The 26,100-nt window shown below is 32.9% G+C and overlaps 2 protein-coding genes across 2 annotated transcripts in view; one reads left to right on the plus strand and one right to left on the minus strand.

Annotated features, from left to right (window-relative positions):
• Positions 1–26,100, plus strand: part of LOC145255790 (serine/arginine-rich splicing factor 6-like) — a 563,981-nt gene that overhangs the window by 308,563 nt on the left and 229,318 nt on the right. The window lies entirely within an intron of this gene.
• LOC145255787 (chromatin-remodeling ATPase INO80-like) overlaps positions 1–26,100 on the minus strand; it is a 143,554-nt gene that overhangs the window by 957 nt on the left and 116,497 nt on the right. Inside the window, exons 30-36 of the mRNA XM_080114460.1 lie at positions 24,808–24,966; positions 23,370–23,472; positions 19,453–19,479; positions 12,686–12,768; positions 6,742–6,855; positions 4,214–4,322; positions 2,107–2,292 (exon numbers count right to left, since the gene is read on the minus strand). Of these exons, the coding sequence (XP_079970586.1) occupies positions 2,107–2,292; positions 4,214–4,322; positions 6,742–6,855; positions 12,686–12,768; positions 19,453–19,479; positions 23,370–23,472; positions 24,808–24,966 (781 nt within the window). The remainder of the gene's footprint in view (positions 1–2,106; positions 2,293–4,213; positions 4,323–6,741; positions 6,856–12,685; positions 12,769–19,452; positions 19,480–23,369; positions 23,473–24,807; positions 24,967–26,100) is intronic.

Raw genomic sequence — 26,100 nt, forward strand, 5'->3', positions numbered from 1 at the left:
ATATAATTTTTGCTCAAATTTGGAAAATCTAATTTTTTTTTTTTTTACTTATTCAAGACTCGAAGGCCATTCGAGGTGAAGGATTAATAAATATAAGGTTATAGTGTAGTAACCATTAATGGTGTAAATTGGATAGAATTTGATTATTTATGAGTCGGCTCAACAAAAATTTGTTTTTACATTGGATTTGAAGCCAACTATGTTGTATTTAAATAGGAAAGTGGGGGAAATCTTATATAGTGGTTAAAGCTAGTCGAGTGATTTTTCTTGTGAAAGTTTGGCAAGAGGGGACCATAGAGTTCAGTCAGGCACTTGCCATGAAAATAATGATAGAACAGAGACAGGCTCAAAATGTTTTCTGTTTAATGTAGGATTAAAATTAAAAATGTTATTTTTGATTACTTTATTTTTTTTTTTTTTGTCGATCAAAATCAAAATTACAAAGTGTAGCATCTGGAAGCACAGAAATCTGTCTAATTTGAGGAAAGAGATGAAAGAGAAAAAATATTAAACTTTCTGAGTTGAAAGAGAAGAAAAAATGAAAAGATTATTAATTTATAATTTCTGTATATCAATGGGGAGGAGGTTAGCAAGCAAATTGTCAATATCAGCAAAGGAAAAATATAAGTTAGTGATTTGCTTCTGCTCATCTGTTGAGTCCACATCGTTCTGGGATAGCTCCTGGGTTTGGAGGCGCTGTCGCCAACTAAAACCACCCAGAACTATAGAATTTAAGAACCAAAAGGCCAATCCAAAAATATTTAGAAAGTACAATTAGACATTTTTTTTTTCTCCAACTCAATATTGGAATCCTTATTTATTCATACACAAATGAACACTCGTAAAATTGCTATTTATTTTTCTTGATTAAAAATAACTTCTCAATGATACAACTCTGATGAACAACGTCGGAAGATTGCATCCATGATCTAGATAGCATAGAATGAGTAATATATAAAAATGTATTTGACATCTGTGGTTTTCCTCAGGGTGGCAACCTTTTTGCGAGCTGGTACCAAGTGACAACCAAGAATGATCAAAGTTGGGGACGTCCACTACAACTTTCAGTTTCTAGTGGGCAAAATATGGCATAGTAGCATTAGGATTTTATTCTTTGCAAGAGGACATAATAGTGAAAATCTATTCTGATTAGGGAATTAATTTTAGTCATCCTGGAATGGATATTCTTCTAGTGTGTGTGTGTGTGTATATATATATATATATATATATATATATATATATATACACACACACACACACTCTCTCTCTCTCTCTCTGTTATCTTGGCATTTGTTTCCAGTTGTCCTGTACAGACATTTTACTTGCCAAAGGTATTTAACAATGTCGACTTAGAAGTATGGTTAGAGACTACGCACCTCTTGCTACAAAAATTTCATGTGCAGGCACCCCTTCGTGAGTATCCATAGGAACCCCAAATATATATATATATATATATATATATATATATATATATATAACACACTAATTTATTTTATCTTAGAAGATTTTATATATATATATATAACGCTAATTCTTTCACTTGTCTTACGATATTCATTCTCCTCGGGGTTAAATTACCTCCCCTACACTTTCTCGTACCTCATATATACAAACATCTAAATATATATTTAAAAGAAAAACAAGCCAAGCATGTGGGATCCTTCTCCAAGAGTGAATGGATCTCTTCTGACAAAAATTTACTTTCACCGTGACTAATGTTTGTACAAAATTTTTTCAAAATCCAAGATGTGGTTATTGAGAAAAGTGCAATTGGGGGCAATTTTACTCCTATAATGCCCCCTGGCAAAAATTTACTTTCATCATAACTAATATTTGTGTAAAATTTCAAAATTATCCAAGGCGTGGTTATTGAGAAAAGTGCGAACAAACAAACATGAATGGACGAATGGGAGTGAATTACTAGGTTCAATCCCTCCTTTGTCGAGTGATCAAAAAAAGCTTATTTATTTGAAACAAAAACGGAAGATATTTCTTTTGTTTAACAAGGCTTATGTAAAATATCACAGAGCTAAGTAAATACAAAATTATACTAAGACATTATTTCTATTATAAAAGACATTATGCTTAGCTTCAGAGTTGACGAACCTGTAAAATTATATCCATAAGCTGCATAGGCAGCCGTCATTCCAGCTTGTGCACCGGCTATTTCAGCTGCCGTCAAGGCTTTTTTAGCTGTACCTCTTCCTCTTGGCCGTTTCCCAACGCCTGAGCCTTTCGGTCGACCTCGGCTTCGACCAGTTCCTCTTTTGGGTGGAGTTGGTCCTGGAGTTACTATAAAAAAAAAAAAAAAAAAAAAACTTATTTAAAAATATTAAATACAAATAAAGACGTATGTTTTAATGATTAAACAATGTTATATAAAACTGTAATTAGATATCAAAAGTGTAAGGATTTTATTGATTGAGATTGTCAGATCGACTTCCTTATCTTGTTTGTTAACGGCACAACATTTCGGCCGTTTTGCCCTCTGGCCTTCATCAGGTGTTTTGTATCGAACTGGGGAATCGTTTGTTAGGAGTCTCGAACCCAACCCTTTATTATTATTATTATGGGGGTACCGTGTTCGGACTCCAGCTAGGCTCTGGGACATAGTTGCTGATTCTCTGTTTTGAATGCTACTTTTTTCACTGCCTTCGTTCAGGATTGAACTCAGCACCTTTGGGTAACTGTAAACTTTGATACAACGTCTAGGACCACTCGGCCATATGTCACTTAAGTGACATATGGCCGAATGGTCCTAGATGTTGTATCAAATAATAATAAAGGGTTGGGTTCGAGACTCCTAACAAACGGTTCCCCAGTTCGATACAAAACACCTGATGAAGGCCGGAGGGCAAAAACGGCTGAAACGTTGTGACATTAACAAACAAGATAAGGAAGTCAGTCCGACAATCTCAATCAATGAAAATACCTCATCTCAAAAATACAGACAATTGCTGTAAGGATTTTAGACGAGCAGGGTTACCCAGTATTGCTTGGGATTCCCATTTCTTCAAATTATGTAGATTACAAAAAACAACAAATAAATAAAAATACTAATAAACGGTGCTTGGTAAAATACAGTCAACAGATTGATTATTTTAAATATGTCATTTAAAGCAAAAACAATATTACGTACCTACGTGTCATGCCAAAAATAGTATTATCCAAAAATTACAAAAAATCATTGAAGTTGTTTATAGTTAAAAGTAATTTTTATGGAAAATTGGGTAAAATGGTATGTTTCTTAGACGTTATAAAGTAACTTGTAGGAATCTTAACTAAGGGGACATAACTCCGAAACGAATATTTTAGATTACTTGTGTCATGGTTGCAATATTTGTTGTCTATAGCAATAAAGTTTTTTTTACTAAAAATACAATAGCAGTTGTTCTACTTGATGAATTTTTTAAAATTTTTGGATATATTACTATTTCCGACATGACAAGTATGTAGTATTGTTTTTGCTTAAAACGATATATTTAAAAAAATCGATTTGTCGATTATATCTTAACAAGCACCTAATAAACAATCTACTTAATATTAAAATTTGAAATGTCCAAGTTCAGTTTCAGACAAAACTCAGAAAAAAAAGAATTATTAGTTATACCATGTTGAAGTTCCAAACACACAGACCGTCTCAACGAGCAGTAGGTTAAGTGATCAATCTACGGTGAAAGCACAATAATGTGATGTTATTAATTCTATACATAATGGAAACTGCCTATTTTCTCTCTCTCTCCAGAAAAAAATTTAAAAGAAGAATGACATGGGGGAGTGGGGGGGATAAAAGGATATAAAAAAAACTTCTGTTTCTTTTTTCTTCAGCCACAGGTTCATATTAATTGCTTCAACTATTATTTAGGTTATTATTTAAAAATCTTCAGAGGAGAAATTACATTTTGAAGAAAAACAGAAAATTATATACAAACATTTTTTTTATTAAGGATATGGACCAAGGACTCCCTATCCCCCTGAAAGCTGATTAATTAGAATCAAATATTGATTTTTTTTAGGAGAAAAAAAGATTTATTCCTCGGGAACGTTTTTATCACTATCTCTTATGTTTTCCTTGGCATTCTCCTCTGAATTGAACATGTTTACCAAGAACTCTCATCCATTCTTTTCAATGTGGCCATACGAACAGAAATGAAAATTACCATTCCTACAATCCAAAATATGGGTAAGAGATTCATTAAAGATGCTGACTTACATGGAGGAAAAGATGTATGTGCATCGTCGACAATCAAAGGTCCATCATTGCTGTTGTCATCCACCACAAGACTCATGGATGGCTGATTGAATTCACTTCCAACAGACATCTAAAAAAGGAGGGTGGTAAAAAAAGGGGATAAATTTTGATAATTTTATTTAACAGAAGGAAAAGTGCTGCATCTGTTCATATAATTTTTTTTTTAAAATAGTTAATCTTAGAAATATCAAATTCATCACCTACTACAGAATTAAAATTAAATTTAATTTAACAACAATGTACTCTTTTAAAATGTAGAAAGTAGTTATGAGAGGAATTTAAATGGAAAAGAAAATGAGGTGCGTGTGTGTATAGATGTTTATGGGGAAAATATCCTTATTCAATTATATTTCACCCTTTCACCAAGCCTTTATTTTATGAAGCTCGATGTAACTACAGAGCATATAAAATAAATGCCAAAAAGATTATTCCAAATTTCAAGTTGGCGTCCATCTTACCGTTTATTTCTTCCAGCATGTTAAAATATTAATTCTTCACAGCACCTGTTTTTTTTTTACATGGAGGTCACCACTTATTAAGGCCCGGAAGCCACTCAGGGATAAGGGTTATTGCATGTACAGTAATCAATGGGATAGTATCATAGTAATCGTTAGTATTGAAGATTTGATAAAGTGTCTTACTTAAGGGGGCGGTTCATCAGGAATTTGTTTATGTCGGATTTGAAAACATCCAAGTTGTAGTCAGGTGGGAAACAGGCAAACGGAAGAGAGTTCCACCTGTTTCGTAGCTCAGAATCATTCATGCAATTATTATGTCAGATTTTTTTTTAAATCGATTCTGCCCTGATTTATCAGAAAAATAGGAACTCATCAACTTTAAACGATCATAAAAGGAATATGGGCATGATTACAAAAATCCGAAGATTACAAAAATTACTCTTCCGATTTTTTTTCGGATTTTTGTAATCATGCCCATATTCCTTTTATGATCTTTTAAAGTTGAAGAGTTCCTATTCTTCTGATGAATCAAGAATTGAACATTTTAACATGCTGAAAAAAAGAAACGGTAAGATGAACAACACCTTGAAGTTAATTACTTTTTATCATTTATATATATAATACGAAAACAGAATGATTAATATGTATGTTTCCATCCAATCTACAATATTTCGAATGCAAGTGTGGAAGACGAAAATGTTATTTCAAAGTTAAATATGACAAATCATGTGACAATTTCATATAGTGATGCTGAAATGGACCTAAAATGCATTCATTTATAGATAGTTGAACTGCTAAATTATTGTTAACTTCAAGTTAGCCATGTACGTGGCAGAAGGATTCAGCTTCTGCCATATTAGATGAAAGACCCAGCCTGTCAGAGAACTTTTTTTTCTTTTTTTTTTTTGGACCATTTCTTTGTGTAGGACACGGCAGTGGAACAAGACACCAACAGATGCAGCTGTAACATGAATGACGAGCCGGAGGTTAGGATCACCATAACTTTTGGGAATCTAAGTGAAGAAAGAGTGTCAAAGGCCTGTAGCCAGTTTTCAGGCCTACTCAAGGTTATTGTAAAACCATACATCTCAACCACCAACCAGCATGCTGTTTGCTGTATTTTTTTTTTTATTTGCCTTCACCTATCTGTTCTCAATGTGGGGGTCAGCTTTTAAATTGTCATCAATATCAGTGACATTGCCCATTTTTCAATCAAACTGACTGATTGGATGCTCTAGTTAGGGACTCACTGCAGTGCACCAGGAGAAAGCTCCACATGCCTCCTTGTAGTGATTTAGTCCACAATACATTGTAGTTTACATTGCAATCTAGAGAATTTACTGTTGATTTTATAAAATCATTTATTATATATAATGGCTTGAATTAAAGTTTAAAATGCAAAAATCAAGTATCATAGCCCAATTGTGCTCTAAACAGAAACATTCATTTTGAATGCACCCCTGTCATATCAAAGAACCTACTGTTGATTTTAGATGTCGAGTCTTTTGGCTTGTGTAGTAATAAAACTTTTTGAATGCATTTGTGATGTTAGACTGTATAAAATGCTAACCTTGGTCAAAATCTCTTGTTCATTGGATTTTTTTCAATTATCGAAGTCATTCTTATACAAAATCTAACTAAGAACACTGCCAGATAGATGAAATAAATTTGTATGAAATTTTCATAAAAATCGGCCAAGCTGTTTAGAAATCCATAGGGAATGAACTCACACATACAAGGTTCCTTTTATATAATAATAACAGTGTGTGTGTGTGTGTGTGTGTGTACACACACACTCCATTGTATTTTTTAATTAAAGTACTTTAGGCAGAAGATATCTTATTAAACCTGTGTCACATGTGCCGGAGTAGATAGAAATAAAGAGCTAAAAGTTCACAGCATTTGGCCATCAATTAATGCGTGCTGAATTTGAGCTATGATCATAGAAAATACATGTGTATACAAAGTTGCAATTTAGTGAAAAGGTGTAGCTTATAAGGCAATAGAATAAACATCGTTTATGAAACTTACCTCACTTTGAGGACTGGCAGGAACAGACATAGAATCAAAACTAGCTAAAGAATCCGTGTCAGGCGCAGGAATTGTTACATTCTCGTCACCCTTAAGACGTTTGGCATCTTTTAACTGCAATATTTTAGAAAAATGGAATAAAAAAAATCATAGGAAATACACTGATAGAGAAAGGATTTAATGGAACATAATGCAACAAAGATCTGAATATTTTTTTTTTCATTATGGAAATCGTTTCGAACAAGGCATAAAACCACTTGATGTAACATCATTCAAGAAAAGACAAAATATGGAAATAAGTGTTGAGATGATTCCTAAATTTTTTCTGATTCCGATTTCAGGAAAATGTTGATTAACGATTCCGATACCAAGTACGATTCCGATTCCTGTGGAATTGTTGTTTTGGAATATACCATTATATAATCGAAAGTGTAGCGAAAAGATTTGGTACAGCAAAAAAGTGGAAATACAATTAAGGGAATTTCGAAAACTATTTGATTTTTTCATAAAATTTCTTTCATTGAAGAGAAAAGTCAAAACAAATATTTTAACCATGAATTAAACATGCACCACGAAATTAATAACAATCAAGTTCAGGAGTTACTTTATATATTAAAAAATATACAGAAAAAGTTATGATTAATTCAACAAAAATACAACATCAAATTTCAAGGGGAATAACGTGTTTTGTTTATCTTCTGATATTCATTTTTTTGTTTTATTTTCTCTTTATCTTCGATAACTCTTTAAAATTTAACATTTTTTTGCAGCTTCAATCGCTAACTGATTTTTATTCCACTTTCTAGAATATTCTTATTTCTAAATGAAATTTAAAAATAACTAAATCTTTGATTAAATTTTTAGCCTTTATATTCAATTATCTCAAATTATTCCTATTTATTTATTTGATTTTAAAAATATTTTTAACAATAATAATGTTATTTTTTAAACGTAAATAAATTGGTTTATTTCTATATTTATTTTTATTATATAATTATATACTTATCGTCCTTTAATGTTTATTCTTATTTAATGTCTTAATTTACCTTTTTATTTCTATATAAAAAAGTAAATTTTTGGTAATTGTTTATTTCTATTGTTAAATAAAAGTCATTTATTGAACTTTCGAAATCGCCTCCACCTTAATTCTGTTTCTGACAACCTTTTTATTTTTTGTTAGGGTTGAGAAACATTTACCTATGCTCACATCACAACTGTGATACCAGGAATCAATGAATGTCGACTAAGCCCCTACAGTCCTTTAGTTGAATGGCTCTGAGTGACTAGTTAGTTTGCAAAGTTAGGGTTCAAAGGACTTTTTTTTAAAAAGTTAAACTTTTTTTCCTTTTTTAATAAATTTTTCACATTTTTTGTTGAGCAAAGAAGTTCCAAAAGAAATATTTAATTGCTTCATTTGCAGAATATTTTAATGAAATGTAAATTTCTAAACGAAAAAAAAATTAAATTCACTTACCGCATTTATTTAACAGATAGCAAAATGATTATTTTCTTTTGTAGTTTTTTAAAGACCTTAAGCGGAACCGTCAGTCAGCATAATATGTAGTTCTAACATTTGTTTTTGGATACTTCAAAAAAGCCGACCTACTATCAAAGTTTTGCAAACTGATACCACGTGATCAGTTTCAGTTTAGTTTTAGAAATATTTCCTGAAACAGTCTTCGTTCAGAAAATAGAAAGTACATACATTGTCCTATTAAACCTTTTATTGTTTAAATAATTTGACTTTGCTTGTTTTATTTTTAAAAAATATAAAGGTTGACAAGACATTTACTAATGAGATTTTTCATTCATTTACTAATGGAAGAGTGTCGGTAAAAAAAAAAAAAAAAAAAAAAATTGCCAAAAGATAAGCGCCCCCTTTTTGGTGCTTCTACACTTTATCGCCTACTTGGATTTCAACGACAGATGTGCGAAATAAAATGGCGTCTCCAGTTTCGGCGATAAAGTGTAGAAGTACCCTGACCTTTTTTTTTTTTTTTTTTTTAGCCACCAATTGGAAAAACCACTTATTTTTAACATGATTTACTCACAATGAGAGCATTGTAAAATCTTTTTTCTCTAAGGATTAAGTATTCATCAACTTTTTCATGGACTTGACGCTCACAAATGAAAACAATGTTACCTCATGGCCCCTAAAGTTTCGCAACAGATAACTAATCATGGGTCTCAAAGTTTCGAAACAGACAGACAGCGCCTATGTATGTGATGGAATAAGAAAACTCATTAAGATAAATAAAGATTACCTTTAATGTAGTTAATAAAATCCTTAAAATTTTTCATTAAAAGTTCTATGACATTTTTATCATAAATTTTTGACAGCATTAATCTCACTTCAAACAAATAGTTCAACTTAAAAATATAAGAGAATCGTAATGAAATAATCATAAATCTAAGGTATTTTTTAACGATGTGATTCCTCCCAAAATACACTAGTCGTTACGATTAACGATTCCGATTAATCGTCTCACCACTAGTTGAGATGCTGCTGAAAGTAAACTAAAGTTCGACTCTTTATTCTCCATATATCATTTCCAAAAAAAAAAATAAATAAATAAAAAATAATATTTTCATCCCACCAATTGATGTTAGTCTTATCAATAAAAAATATATCAAAATAATCACAATACTAACAAGAGTTCAAAGAAACTGAAACTATCAGAAACTCAATCTACCTTCTCCTTCCAAATGTGAGTAATCCTAATATGAATTTTAGGAGCTCTAAACCTAATGTTGCTTTCAGACTAGCAGTATTATTACTTACATATATGTATAAATGGGCACGTTAAAGGAAGAGAATAAAATCAATTCTTTAAGAGGAGACTTATTAGGATAATTTTAAGTTCAACAATTTTTTTTGGAGCTTATATAGGAATCAATAAAGGGAGAAAATGAAGGTATAACTATAAATATATATAAATTTATTCATCTATTTAATAATTGGTGATTTTATGTAAAAAGGAACACTTTATACCATGGTATTTTGAAGCCTAATTCTTCTCATCAGAAGATTAAAGAAGATACTAGGTAATATAATAGGGATGCGACGTCTAGCGATAGTTTCATTAGGAGTAAAATAAATTATTGAGGCTGTTTGGAAACTATCGCTAGACATTGCATTCCTATTATGTTCCGAGCATCTTTACTCTTCTGACGAGAAGAATTAGGCTTCAAAATACCATGGTATAAAGAGTTCCTTTTTACTCAAAACCGTCAATTGATGTATACCCTTATTAAATAAATGAATATATATATATATATATATATATATATATATATATATATATATATATATAATATGGTGATCGGGTTTCGATCCTGGCTTGAGGTAGTTGCTTGTCTAGCTGCACTGATGAGCTGTGAAACAGCGAAACAGTACTGTATGTGGATGACTATATATCTCTTTCTGTGGTTTTAATCCTCTACTTCTAAACCATTAGAAAGAATTAATGCAATTGTTTTTTATATAATAAAGCTAATAACATTGTAAGAAAGTAATAAAGAATGCAAGAGAGTTGTATGCTCAATCTGTTAAGTCCAAAGTAGCTGAGCAGCGGCTTGGTTCCCACCAGTTTTGGCAAATAGCAAACAGAATCCTGAACAATGGACCTGAGGTAATCTCGTCAGCATCAGACAAAGCCAAACTCTTTGTTTCGCAGCTAATTCTACCCTTTGAGATCAAGGCTGCCAACCTCCAATATTTCCTCCTGTATCAGAAAACACGCTATGTGATATACGTATATCTGTACGTGATGTTGCGAAGCTAATCAAAAACCTTGATTCCAGTAAAGCAACTGGCCCTGACGGTATTCCAATTATAGTACTCAAAAAACTTCAACCTGAACTAGCGCCCATACTTACAAAACTGTTTAAACGTTGTCTTAAGGAGAATAGTTTCCCATCTCCCTGGAAAATTTCATCAGTATGCCCTGTATTTAAGAATTCAGGTGATCGCTCATCCCCCTCTCAGTACAGGCCAATAAGTCTCCTGTGTGTCATGAGTAAGTTGCTGGAATCTGTGTTAAATACAGAAGTAATCAACCATCTCAACAAAAATAACCTTCTTAGTGACACTCAATATGGTTTCCGTTCTGCTAGATCTACAGCAGATGTGCTTACAGTTATATCTCATAGGATTAGCAAATCTCTCGACGGAGGCAACCTTTCTAGGGCAATTGCTCTTGACATATCTAAGGCCTTTGATAGGGTATGGCATAAAGGTTTACTTCATAAGATCTCTAGCTATGGTATTGCTGGAAATGTCTTCTCATTTATTAAATCATTTCTTTCTGATAGGTTCATAAGAGTAGTAGTTGAGGGGCAAAAATCTGAAGCTCACAGTATTAATGCCGGTGTCCCTCAGGGGTCCATCCTGGGCCCAACTCTTTTCCTGATCTACATTAATGATCTCCCAAATCACATCCTTACATCATTTGTAGACATCTATGCTGACGACACTACCATTTATGGTAGCACATCTAAGACAGTAAACGACCAAGTTCTCTCCAATTCTCTCTCCTCTGATCTTGAGCACGTAGTACAATGGGGTAAAGAATGGCTGGTTACTTTTAATGCATCTAAAACCAAGCTTCTCTCTTTACATCATCAACATTCTGATCCACATCTGATATCAATTGAAATGAATGGCTCTCGTCTTCAGGAGGCCTCAAGTTTTGACAAACTTCTTGGCTTGACCATTACTCCTGATCTTAAATGGAACACGTACATCAAATCTGTTGCCAAGGCCGCTGGAAAAATGGTGCGATCTTTCTATCGATCCAGTAGATATCTCACTGCTGATGCTATTCTCTATCTATATAAGAGCCAGGTACGTCCAAGGATGGAATACTGTTGCCACATATGGGCAGGAGCTGCTAGAAAGGACTTGGCCTGCCTTGATAGAGTTCAAAATAGACTTCGTAGCCTCGTAGGAGATGTCCTTTTCTCTTCCTTGCAACCTTTATCTCACAGAAGAGATGTTGCGAGTTTGTCTCTGATGTATCGTTATTTTCATGGAAAGTGTTCGAATGAGCTTCAATCTATGGTCCCCCCTCGCCAAACTTTCACAAGAAACACTCGTCTAGCTGTAAACACTATCAATAATTCCCCCCACTCTTTATCTGTGCCTAAACCTAAACGTAGATTCCATGAACAAAGCTTTTTTTCTTAGAACTGCACGCCTGTGGAATTGTCTTCCGTTTTCCTGCTTTCCGGCTGACTACAATATGGTTGTCTTCAAGTCTAACGTAAATAAGTTCTTGATGAGCCGTTCCATATAAGTTATCAACTTTACCAAATTTTCATTACTAATGATTACTATAATGTCCAATTTCTACTGTACACTCTTTAACCCTTATCCTTGAGTGGCCTCTTGGCCTTGATAATGTGGTGATGCCTATGTAAAAAAAAAAAAAAAAAAAAAAACTGTATTTGTTTTACTACCGCTAACTTTTTCTGCAGACTCAGCATGCATCTAATAAACTCTAGCTCAGTTTATCAGCGTTCAAAAAACATAACTGCCTCTCTCTCCTCTGACTTAAAACAAATTTTAGTCAGTAACATACACACACATAAACAACAGCATAAAAAAAAATTTGAAACTAATTAAAAAAATACTCAAAGCTATCCTTATTAAAATGCAGCAACCTACAATTAACATTATGTCTGAAACAAGGAGCAAAATTGTAAAATGTTCAACATAAATACAATTTATAGTGTGACATTAATTTTTTGGTGGACGAGGGGGGATTCGCTACTGGAGAAGGAAAGTTTCTTTTAGAAGGGGGGGGGTCATTTTTATTTATGGTGGTTGCTAAGCATCAATTCTTTTTCATATTTATGATTTGCCCATAATCCCTAAATGTTGACCTCTCCTCCCTCAAATCGCCCCTGCAATAGAATAAAATAATACGCAAAACAAACATACTTTTTCAGATATTTTTTCTCGTTTTCGTTTCTTGTCTTTGTTTTCTTTCTCACGGGAACGTTTTTCCTCCTGTCGTTGCATTACTAGAAAGAAAAACATAAAAGAAACAAAAATTAATAAAAATAAATCTCACATCTTTGAATTTTCTAAATGTAAGGTTATATGGCCATATTACATTCCCTAAAACTTTCTATTTTTAATTAAAAAAATTAAAAAAAAGAAAAAGAAAAAATTGAGAAATATTCATTAATTGATGCCTAATACCTATTATTAAAATTTCACAAAAATCTGAGATATCTAAATTTTAATAAAGGGTTTCCACTCCCTTTTTGTTCTGTTTGCACATGACTAAATTAAAATAGTGTCCAAATTACGACTCCTGATGCTTAGCAGCTGTGTTCTAAAATTCCAAACCAATTTATTATTTAAGAATGAATCCTATAACTACGAATATATAGATACCAAGTTTTATATAAATTACAATATATGATAGATTTGCTGCTTCCTACAAATAATTGTAAAAGTGTGGAGCTCTATCTTTACAGGCAACACATACAAAGTGATGTAATATTCCACACACCGGTTCCCATCAGATCACCAAAGTTAAGCAACGATGAGCCTGGTGAGATGGTGACCATTTGGGACTTCCAGGTGGTGTATGTGCTCTACGCTTTGTTTCCAGTCAGCATTGTTTCCAGTCATCCTATACTTCTCCTTGCCATTGAACTCAAACAGTGCCGATTCAGGAGAGGTGTGGTTGGAGATTGCGCAACCCTTGCCTCACAATTACACGCGCAGCTGCCCCTACAGGGGCATCCTTTGTCTTTTAAGACTGAACGGAGGCATCGCAGTTATGTGACATTGCTTCTTCTTATTGTTACGTATCATTAAAAATGCCACGTCATATAAATCTGAAGATCAGTACTTGTTTTCTTTAGCCGTGAACTTGTCTAGAATTTTAAGAAATACTTCCTTCTGCAGGTTTGATTACAAACCAAGAATTTTACATAGTTTGCTTTGATTGGTGATGTATGTCGTCATTATCGAACTCCCATGCTTATTTCTTCACATATAGTCAGCTTCCTGTCTTCACTGAGAAGAACAAGGCACAAGACGCCCTCTTCTGTGTTAATCTTTACTGTCATTGTTCTATGATTGACTGACCCTATTTCATCAAAGTGTGCTTTTGTCTTTTACTTATTTCTATGTAACCAACAAAACCCAATGTTCTTTTACAACTGCACGTATAGATGTCTATAAATTATAACATGTCAAAACAAATTCGGCCGTGAATTCCAAAAGTAACAGAGACTTGCATTCTAATCTGTTATTTTGAAGTTTTCAGTTTTAAGATGATTATCATAGAAACAACATTATCCTAACCAAATTAATTCTAGTTTTATAACAATTTGGTTCAATTAATAATTTAACGACCAAACAATACCGTAATAATTAGGTTATATTATTACAGCATTGTTTGGTTATTAAATTAGTAGTTGAACCAAATTGTTACAAAACTAAAATTAATTTGGTTAAGATAATGTTGTTTCTATGACAGCCATCTTAAAACTGAAAATCAAGACATTACTCAATTACAACTTCAAGAAGTAGCATACATGACCTAGTATAGAATTTAATTCAATATGGGAACCATTAATTATAAACAGATAAAGCATCATAAAAAAATTAAACACACACACAATATATATTAGATACATATATACATAGTAATTAGCAGAGACTCAACATTATTCAAGATTCAATGATGATCAACAAATATTCCACCCTCTCATACTTTTATCATTGAAACTTGAAATCTTCCATTTCTCAATCAAACTGAGTGCCTGTTCTTGTTAGCCCCCCCCCTCCCTGACAGGGTATTAGGGGAAAGCTTCGCATGCCTCCTCACAGTGACAGTCTACAATACATTGTAGTCTAAATTGCACTGTAGAGAATCTACTGTTGATTTCATAAAATTATCAGTAAATAATGGCTTCACTTAAAGTTTGAAAAGCAAAAGTCAAGTATCATGGTCCAATTGTACTCTAAACAGACACACTCATTTCAAATGCACCTCTATCTTATCAAAGAACCAACTGTTCATTTTATGAAATTATTTTTTTACATAATTACTTGAATTAAAGTTAAATATTATTACATAATTGTAACATTGGAGTATGTATTTTAAAAGAAAATCAGTTTAAATTATTATTTTCAAGCCGTGTATCTTTTTTTTTCCGTTTTATTAATAGTAATAATAGGGAAATCGTATGCTAATATCTAAAAATGCCGAGCAAAAACATATCGATAAACAAAAAGGCAAAACAAAAGAAACATATCAATTCGTCACATGAGAGAGCGAAAAAGTAAGAAAGAAAAAGGCAGAGTTTTTTTTTTATGTGGGATTTCAATTGTTCAATATCATCAACATTATTCATTCAATATTATTGAAATTGTTGAAATCGTCCATTTCTCAATCAAATTAAATTGAGTGCCCATTCAAGTTAGCCCTGCAGTGTATCAGGGGAAAGCTTCGCATGCCTCCTCGCAGTGACAGGTTACAATACATTGTAATCTAAATTGCACTGTAGAGAATCTATTGATTTCATAAAATTATTTGCCATTGAAAAAATGTAAAAGATAAAGAGAAGGTAGGGAGAGAAGAAGAGCGCATAAAGGAAAAGACTACACAAGAATGGGTGAGGCAAGTTACAACTCCCCTCCCCACAGGACTTTGAAACATCTAGATGAAGGGTGATTCAGCGATTAATTTGGTCAAACTTAAGCGACTCACACCCAGCTAATTTCTCTTGCGTTCGTTTCTTGCCGCCAAAAAACAAAGAGGAAAAAGAAAGTTAAGCAGAAGACAGAGGAAGAGGAAAAACAGAAAAGGAAGAAAAAAAACTAAATACTTCTTTTGGCACTTCTCCGCAAGCAGTCATGGCTAACGGACAGAGAATGAATCCTGTTCCGAGTAGAGATGAAAAACTGAACAAGCAAACAAAAAAAGAAGCAGAGACGAAAAGACGCAACAAAATGACAAAAAGAAAAACATGATTTGCAAAAATGATATGTCAGCATTTATATTGATCTCATTAGGCGATGACATTTGATTGGTGAATTTGAAAAGTGAAATTTGTTGATGTGAACTGAAGACGGAGTAGAAGATTGAATTTGTTGATGCAGATGGCTGCAGATTGGAAGCAAAAAGAGAGGAGAGTGACATTATACCCCAGAGTTGTGACCATAATGAAGCAAGGCTAATGAATATGGCCAGGACAAAAAAAAAAAAAAAAAAAAAAAAAAAAACTTGTCAACGTTAAGGCTGCAGATAAAAGGAACATGACAGAAATGATGTAAATTGAACAAGGAAATGTCGCGAGATATGAACAATTGAAATCTCACATAAAAAAGAACGGACTCTACTTTTTTCTCTCTCTCATGCGATAAATTGATATGCTTTTTTTGTTTTGCCTTTTTGTTTATGAACATATTTTTGCTCGGAATTTTTAGATATTAGCATACAATTTCCCATCTCAATTTTTCTTTTTTTTTTTTTTTTTTTTTTTTTAAAATCATTTTTTGCTATCTTTTTCTCCCCATATTTTATGAATAAAATTACTTAAAATTTGTGTTTTGTTTCTTCCTGTGTTTTTCGTCTGCATTATTTTGCATTTTTGTGAGGGAAAGAGGGAGGGGGGGGGTTGAAAGAGTTTACCCTCTCTCTTTTGTTCAATGTGATATATTGAAACCCAGAGACCTTTCCTTTCATTTTTTTTTGTTCTTATTTCATAACAGTGCTTCGTCATACTCCAACAGAGTAGTGTTCATAACGTACAAAAGTCAAGCATCATGCTCCAATTGTGCTCTAAAAAGAAACATTTATTTCGAACGTGCCCCTGTCTTATAAAAGAATCTACAATTGATCTTATAGGCTGGGCCTTTCTACTTGTGCAGTGATAAAACTTCTCAAATGCACTTGTGATGTTAGGTTGTATAAAAGTGTTACTTTTGGTCAAAATCGGACTTCCTTCTTTAATAGAACTTTTTCGATTACCGATTTTTGATACTTATCGGAAGCATTCCGACGCAAAACCTACATAAGAACACTCCCAGGCACATCAAGTACCTTTGTGTGAAATTTAAAAAAAAAAAAAAAAAAAAAAAAAAAAACGGGCCAGCTGTTTTGGAGTCCATAGGGAATGAATGCATGCATGCACAAAGTTCTTTTTATATAAATAGTAGATAGATAATCTGTAATACTAAGTATTAAGAATGTACATCTAAAAACAAGAACAGCTTTAGAGTTGCCAAAATTTATACTAAAATTGTTTACAGGAACCTGTGGATAAATACTAGGTAAAATTCGGTTGTCAATGATACTCCGCTGGAGGTTGAAGGTTCAGTCTTTAGTGTGGGCGATACTAAGAATACAATTGTGAATTACTTAAGACTGTCATGGCTGATGGAACAAGAGCACGCTACTCATATGGATTAAATAAAGGGTCCCATTTGAAATTCTGTGCAAATTCCCAAGTTTAACAGAAAGATTCTAGAGTTCAACAAAAAACGCAGTCCGAATAATGCAAATATGTTGAAGATGAATGGGCCACACCCTTTACAAGCTTTCATCTTGTACAACAATATCCACTCTGCTTTGAAACCCACAAAAAAAAAAAAAAAAGGCAAGGGTTTCAATTCTTTCTAAAGTAAAGTATTTATGGGAAGGATTCATGTGACAGTTTGCCAACATCTGTAACTAAACGATGTTGGCCAAATATCACATGATCCTGTGTCAAGTTTGAATGCAGTTGATTCCATAGCAACTTGACACACTTAGGTTGTTGGTTGATACTGTTATCCACTTCCTTCCTCCAACTGGGATAATCTCTTTTTTTTTTTTCTTTTTACATGGTGGTCACCACTTATCAAGGCACAGAGGCTACTCGGGGATAAGGGTTATTGCATATACAGTAATCAATGGGATAGTATCATAGTAATCGTTAGTATTGGAAATTTGATAAAGTGTCTTACTTAAGGGGGCGGTTCATCAGGAATTTGTTTATGTTGGACTTGAAGACATCCAAGTTGCAGGTGGGAAACAGGCAAACGGAAGAGAGTTCCATAGCTGTGCACTTCTAAGAAAAAAGCTTTGTTCATGGAATCTACGTTTTGATTTAGGCACAGATAAAGAGTGGGGAAAATTATTGACAGTGGTTTCAGCTAGACGGGTGTCTATCGTGAAAGATTGGCAAGGGGGGACCAGAGATTGGAGCTCAGACAAGCACTTGCCATGGAAATAACGATAAAACAAAGACAGACTCACAACATCTCTTCTGTGGGAGAGAGGTTGCAGGGAAGAGAAAAGGGTATCCCCCCAATAAGCCACGAAGTCCGTTTTGTACTCTGTCAAGGCAGGATAGGCTATTTTTAGCAGTACCCATCCTTGGACGTACTTGGCTTTTATATAGATAGAGAATTGCATCAGCAGTGAGATAGCTTCTGGAGCAGTAGACGGATCCATCCATTTTCCCAGCAACCTTGGCAACAGACTTGATGTACGTGTTCCATTTCAGATCAGGAGTAAAGGTCAAACCCAGAAGCTTGTCAAAACATGGAGCCTCCTCAAGATGAGAGCTATCCGTTTCAATTGATGTCAGAGCGTTGATGATGTAAAGATAGGAGCTTGGTTTTAGATGCATTAAAAGTAACCAGCCACCTCTTCCCCCATTGTACCACGCGCTCAAGATCAAAGGAGAGAGAATCAGAGAGAACTTTGTCATTTACGGCCTTTGATGTATTGCCATAGATGGTCCTGTCATCAGCATAGATGTCAACGAATGATTTAAGTATGTGTTCTGGGAGATCATTGATGTATATAAGGAAGAGAGTTGGGCCCAGGATGGATCCCTGAGGGACTCCAGCCTTAATACTGTGGGCCTCTGATTTCTGCCCATCAACCACTACACTTATGAGCTTATCAGAGAGAAATGATTTAATAAATGAGAAAACATTTACAGTTATACTGTGGCTGGAAATCTTGTGAAGTAGACCTTTATGCCATACCTTATCGAAAGCCTTTGATATGTCAAGAGCAATTGTCCTAAAAAGGAAGCCTTTGTCGAGAGATTCACTAATCCTATGTGATATAACCGTTAATACATCTGCTGTAGATCTAGCAGAACGGAAACTTTATTGCAGGTCACTAAGAAGGTTGTTTCTGCTGAGGTGGTCCACTAGTTCTATTTAATATGGATTCCAGCAGCTTACTCATGACACACAGGAGACTTATTGGTCTGTACTTAGAGGGAGATGACTTATCACCTGAATTCTTAAATATATATATATATATATATATATATATCCAAAGTTGAGTGACAAAGTAAGATTTTTCTTCTATTAGAATGGTTTTAAGAAAAAAATAAACGTATAATAAAATCTAATAATCGTGCTAATATGTAAATTGGTTTAACCCAAGTTCTAAAAGAAAAAGAAAGGCAACCATTTCATACTTACTATCCATGCAAAAAATTCTAACTCAAACATTAAAATAATTTCAAAATGAAAATGTCTTATAAAAATTCTTCATGCCGTTTAAATAAAAGAATAATTTGTAAGAAATTCTAATAACGGCAATAGGTCTCCCAGAATTTGTTAAAATTTTTTTTTTAAATACATATCTATCTCTTTCAAAAAAGAGTTTATCCTTAAACTCATGTTAAAGAAAAGGAAACTGAGCAAAAAGGAAAAAAAAAAGTATCACTTACAATTCGTTAATAAAGAAAACACTCCATCTATGGAAAGAAAGAAATAATAAAAGAACGGAAAAAAAAAAAAAAAAAATTAAATCGTATTGGGAATATCAACATAATGCTACCTGATAAAAAAAACAAAAACAAAATATATCCTAAATATCAAATATACAGTGTATAATTTAAAAAATATCTGAACAGTTATTAAAAAGTAAATAATTTTCTGCAATACCTATCTATAAACACAATATATCTAGACATAAAATTTAGTTATTTGCTGCACCAATCTATATAATTATAAAACTCAAATGACCTTGTAAAGGGTGTTGTAACCCAACATCCGGTTTACAACTTCCAGCTGCACATGCGTACATGAACATAAACCCATTACAGCATAAACAAATAAACACAAATTGCTGGACCGGTTTCGTTCGAACAAACGGACGTCCTTAGAAAAGCTAATATCTTAAATTTAATGAATAATAAACTTCAAGAGATGGGAAGCAAATGCAAAATGTGATTACAAATAATATGTATAATCATCGACTTGTTTCATATATAAGATATATATTATACTAAATAATCAACGCAACAATAAAATGTATTGTTTTACTGTGAACGTTTTCAGCGTCATAATTATTTTTTTTTTTTGTTTAAATTATCCAAATAAGCAATTGTTAATATTTTCTGCATTTGTTTTACCTTGTTCATTTACGTTTAAGTTATTTTAACACAATTTTCTTACAAATAAATCTACTTTAACCTGTTGACAACCATAAGAGCATTTTACAACAGCGATTTGCCCACTGTCTTTTTTTTTTTTTTTTAAATTTATTCTCCATTTTTTTCTGCCTTTCTTAAAAAAACGTTCATACATTTTCTTCTACACTACCAACATAAATAACCCCGAAAATGTTTTTTTTTTTTTTTAAATTTACATTAAATATAAATAATCAACATGACAATAAAACATTGTTTTACTGCATACATTTTCAGCATCTCAATTGTTTTTTTTTTTTTGCGTTTAAATTAAAAGATATATAAAAATTTGAATTTAACTTTAAGTACTATGGTATCTGTTCAGTGCACATTTACCTATAAGTTTGGCAAACCACTTATAATTCAATGGCTGTATGTTTTTTTTTTTTTTTTTTCAAAATTAAACAATTTATAAACAGAACGACTCCTACAAATCTATGTATATTCTTTTTTCATTTTAATATACATTCATGGAAATGTTTCTGTTATGTCACAAAAACTATTTTCTTTACATCACAAGTGTCATGCTCGTACATTAATTCCATAGCTAATGTAACATACTGACTCAATGGGTCATGGGTAGTCTACTATTGATATTAAAAACTTATTTTTCTAATTTAAAAGTGAATACAACTTCCTTATATCTTGGTTATGGATATTAGTTAAAAATAGTCCAATAAAAGCACCGGGATCCACATTTAGATAACCAAGTTGTCTGTTCACATTGGGATCCACTTTACTACGGTCATCAGCGCTTATACAATTTTACCCCAATATAAAAAAAAATTTATGATTACACAAAAACTTTTTTATGTACGTTACCAGTTAGGTTAAGAAAAAGAAAGTGGTATACTAACATTTATGCAAATTCATTCATTATTTTTGTTTTTATAAAATAAAAATTCATCTATAAACAATTTCTAGCTGGTATTATGATAATTGTGCGATATTAAAGTTTGAATCGTAGCTTGACCTTAACGTAAGCAGAAAATGGCAGAGGCGATATTTTGCCATTAATACATAATTTCTTTCTTGTCGAAAAGAAAATACGGTACTTGTACAGTTTAGTCAAGACATTAAAAAAATGAAAATATCGAAAAAAAAGTTTAAATTGTATGTATCCGTTATGGAATGAAGTTCTCCGATAAAAAATTCACTTGTTTTCATCAAGTAGTTTTTTTTTTATAGCGAAAAAACAACTTATGATACTGAGCAAAAGGTTCGATTTTTAGGAAGAAAAGCTAGTATTAAAGATGGGGAGGGAGTGTCAGCACTTTAACTGGAGTTATCTCCTTTTGGCATTTCTAAAATTCAAACAATTTTTTTAAAAATCCAAGATGGCTGCCTTCAACGCGCTCTCATAAAAACCTGTTTTTTCCGCTGTAAAAAAAAAAAATACTTGATCAAATTAAGTGAAATTTTTTTTCGGAGAACTTCATTCCATAACAAATACATACAATTTAAACTTTTTTTGATATTTTCATTTTTTAATGTCTTGACTAAACTGTACAAGTACCGAAAATACTTCATGATTTTTCATAATTTTTAGTGTACACTGTTTTCTTTAACCTTACACATAATTACATAATACAATTTTTGTACCATTTTCTTTTCAAGAGTAGATTTAATATTAGGGTAAAATTCGTTAAATGCCCAGCCATCTCTGTTGAGTAAATACATATGAATTGACATGGTAAGATTTTTTTGTCTGGCCTAATTCTGTTGTTGGCATCATTAGTTGCCACAATTCTTTCTAGAATAGACCACATGATGATTGTCAACATTTGTATGTGAAAATACGTTGTTGCAATCGTGTTCACCCTATATGGGTTGAGCTGGTTCCTACACTGGCCTGCACTACATTCTGAATAATGACAGATCATGCCCTGCGGTTCTGAGTAAGGTTACACAAGATTGCTAACCAATTGCAATTTCATCATCAAAGGTTGACCACTTCTGAACCTAAGATCTCAGCCATGTCCTTCTTGATGGTTGCTGTGGGTAGTGCCCAAGTGAAAGCGATGTTAGGAAACTAACTGGATTTGGGACATTCAAATTCGAAATCTGTACTGTTATCTACTTCATTGACCCCCTGCCCCATAATGCATTCATATAATTTTACCAGTCTTCAATACCCCCGCCCCTCGTCAGCATTTGGATCAGGACTCCTGTAACAGTGAAAACTAAATTCATCAGCCACCAGACCTTCCTTTAAAAGCAACAACTGCAAAATAAAAGATTCCAAATATTTCTGAATTTTTTAAATGAGGATCAATAATCCATATTATTCGGACTACTGTTCTCATTTTAAGTGCTATTTTTACAACATTTCGGCCAATGTAACCTCCAACCTTCTTAAAGTGTATCTTGTCAAACTTTCTGTTGAACTCTAGAATCAGTAAACACTCATGGTGTAGTGGATAAAGTACTTGTTGAAATTCAGTTGCAAGTTACATGCTTCTGGAGGTTGAAGGTTCAATCCTCAGTGTGGGCAATAATAAAAATAAAATTGCGAATTACTTAGGATTTTTACCCGGTTATGGCTGATGGAACAAGATCATGTTACCCTTGTGGATTAAATAAAAAGGTCCCGCGTGAAATTCCGTACAGATTCCCGCATTTAACAATATACACTTGACAAAAATCAGATTACATTGACCAAAATGTGAAAATAAAACTCAAGATCAGTAGTCTGAAATAATATAAATTGGCTCACCTAGGTCGTCAGTCTGTATTTTTATCCACTTCACTGATTCACCCCCCACTCCCGTGTTGCAATCAAATATTTTTCCGAGTCTACAATACTCCACCCCCACCTCAGCATTTGGATCTCGATTGCTGTGACAGTTAAAACTAAATTTATCAGACACCACACTTTTCTTCAAGACCAACAACTGCAGATCCTACAGCTTACAACAATGTCCATTTTTTCAAACACATCTTCAGCAGAGGATTATTTACAAATCTTGTGAAGAAATGAGCATGGAATGAATATCTCTAAGAGCACATAACAATTCAGTAGTTTAGCATGGGTCACTTTCCGAAACAAGGAAAGCTACATTACTTTTTTTAAAAATAAATTTAACAACATCTAATTCTATAAACTTTCAACCATGCAATACCTGGTACCCACAGCAAGTAATTTAAATATAAGTAGCAAAAAGTAAACTTACATTTTGTTTCCATTTCATCATCATCGATCAATAAAGAAACCACTTCTTTAGGTTTTAGTGTATCCGGCCGGAAGTTTCCTCCACTGATCACCATTCGTTGAATCTAAAGAAAGAAAAATTCATATTCATAATAATAATTGGTCAGTAAATTTTTATGTCCAGTGATGAAACAGCCCATGATTCTTAAGTGATCTTATTGCATGGTCTATCTCATTGACACACTGGTTCTTATTAGATCGTGGAGTCAGGCCAGTACCAGATAGGTGACCATTTGGAAATACCAGGCATTGTACGTAAGAGGATGTCAACATTTCCGACAGCTCCTGTATCCCACCTGGCCTCCAGCTGTCTTGACGCTGTCCTGCCACTGAATCAGGCAAGTTGAGACGAGAGAGTAAAGCTGGCTCTGCATAAACCAACTTTAAACAAAGTCCCAGTATGTGTTGTCCATCATTCCTAGGATGATCAGATGGTCTTCATTGTTCCAACGAATAAAGAATCACCATTAAAAGCAACAGCAATATCTATATATATTTGAGCAAAATTGGGCAGAGTTACTTGTTGGTTCCAGACGAGTTATAAGTATCAGATGTGATAACATAGGAAGAAATCCGAGAAAAAAAAAACAAATCTGAGATTAGCGAGATGAAGTAAGCTAACAAAGAGAGCGAAAGATTAAGCCGGAGTTAGATTGGGGAAGGTGTAAGATTTTGAATTTTAACACTGCAAAATACATAAATTCAGCATATCTGGCCATCATGGTATGGTAACACTAACGATTGATACTAGGCCAGCTCAGAAATTGTAATAGAAGAAACTATTAATGCAAGTGGCAGCACATCTGTTTGGCCTGTCAAGTGTGGGAATTGAGGAAAGAAGAATAAGTTAAAAACTTGGATTTTTATACATGGCATAATTAACATATGTTGATGAAAAAATTCTTGATGCTCTTCTTTACAGTGATTTTTAAACTAAATATATATATCTCAAGTACTTCATAAAACTTGCATTTTGTTGGGAACCAATTTGCTATCCTGAGCACATTTCCCTTTTCATGCATGCAGTTTGGGGAAGTGATCAAATGTAAAAAAAAGTCTACTCTACTGGATGACTTAGCATTAAATGTAGTCTAATACCACATGGACTGCATCTGTTCCAACTGGTTACTATATTGATCATTCTTTTTGCCCATGCTGTATTTTGAAAGTTTGCAGAACTTCGGGTATTGATACAATTCTGTCTAAGACACAAGTAACTGACAGGTCACCAATTTTTCACTTCTTTGGTTTCAGAAAGTACTATTTTATTCTATAGGTAGGCCATTTCATTATGCTGTCAGACTTAGTTTTTAACTTTGGTGACGTCTTAGCAGTAAAAAAAAAAAAAAAAAAAAAAAAAAAAAAAAACTTTATAATAAAAGGCTTTCGAATGAACTTACTTCACTTTTTTCCTTCGCCCTCTGTAAAATTCGCTCTTCGATTGTTCCTTTACAGATTAGACGATAAACCGTCACTTGTTTTGTTTGTCCAAGACGATGAGCTCTGTCCATAGCTTGTTGGTCAACTGTTGGATTCCAGTCACTATCATAAAATATCACCTGCAGGAAGAGACAAATAAAATAAATAAGCTGTTCTGAATATATATATATATATATATATATATATATATATATAAAGCAAAATACAAACAATAAAAAAAAAAATAAAAAAAACGGTAGAACCTAGTGTGGTATTAGCTCTGGGTGAGCTATACCGGCTTTCTCTGAAAAAGGAAATATGCAGAAGTTCAAGTGTAATGTAAACAGACATTGCTGCTCAACTCCCTACATAGTATCCCTGTAGTTTTGGTCCAAAATAGTAGCCCCTTCTTTCTTGTGCTTTGTTTTGGGTAAATAAACAGTAAAAGCCGCATGTATACCCAGGTTGTGGGATGAAGACATTGCCTAGCATTCCTAATTGGTCACCCATTGGTTACTGGCCAGGATCTATGTTGCTTAATTTCAGTGATCAAACAAATCCGTCATTTCAAAATAGAAAATGGCAGACCATTAATGTTTTTTTTTTCTCATAAGAAATAGTTCTAGCAAATCTCCTTAATCATTTTTTATTTTAATTTATTTTTTTACTAATTTTAGGTTTTCCTGTAGAAGACATCTCCCCCAACTATTTTGCTACTTCTTGTTCACATGCCCCCTATTCCCAATTCGTAGCAACAGGCAGAAATCAGTAGACTTTTTGTTTCTATCAAAATAGCCATTAATAATGTTTATTTTATTTTACTATTTATTTTTTTTAATGTTTAACATATTTCAAATTGATATAAATTATTGCACAATAAAAATAATTAATTTAAAACAAATCATTTTCTTATTTCAAATTATTTAATCAAATAAAAATACCATTTTTTTCTTGATTAATAAATTTAAAAAGTTATTCTAGCAAATTATCTAAGAATTTAATAAACAGAAACATTTTCAAAACTGAATTTAACTTGAAAATACTATGCAAAAAATAGCTTTTCAAATTTAGTAATGAACTGATAAATTATTGCAGAGAAAAAAATAAAGACAAAAATCATTTTTCTTATTTCAAATTATTTAATCAAGTAAAAATGCCATTTTTTTTACTTATTACTAAATTCAAATTATTAAATTGTTAGGTTTGCTGTTACGAATTCGGATGAGGGTCATGTGAGCAAGAAAGTAGTTCAGGGAGATGTTTCCTACAGGAGG

Source organism: Euprymna scolopes, chromosome 31 (genome assembly GCF_053919585.1).
Source record: "Euprymna scolopes isolate OS-2025 chromosome 31, ASM5391958v1, whole genome shotgun sequence".
Classification (NCBI taxonomy): Eukaryota; Metazoa; Mollusca; class Cephalopoda; order Sepiida; family Sepiolidae; genus Euprymna; species Euprymna scolopes.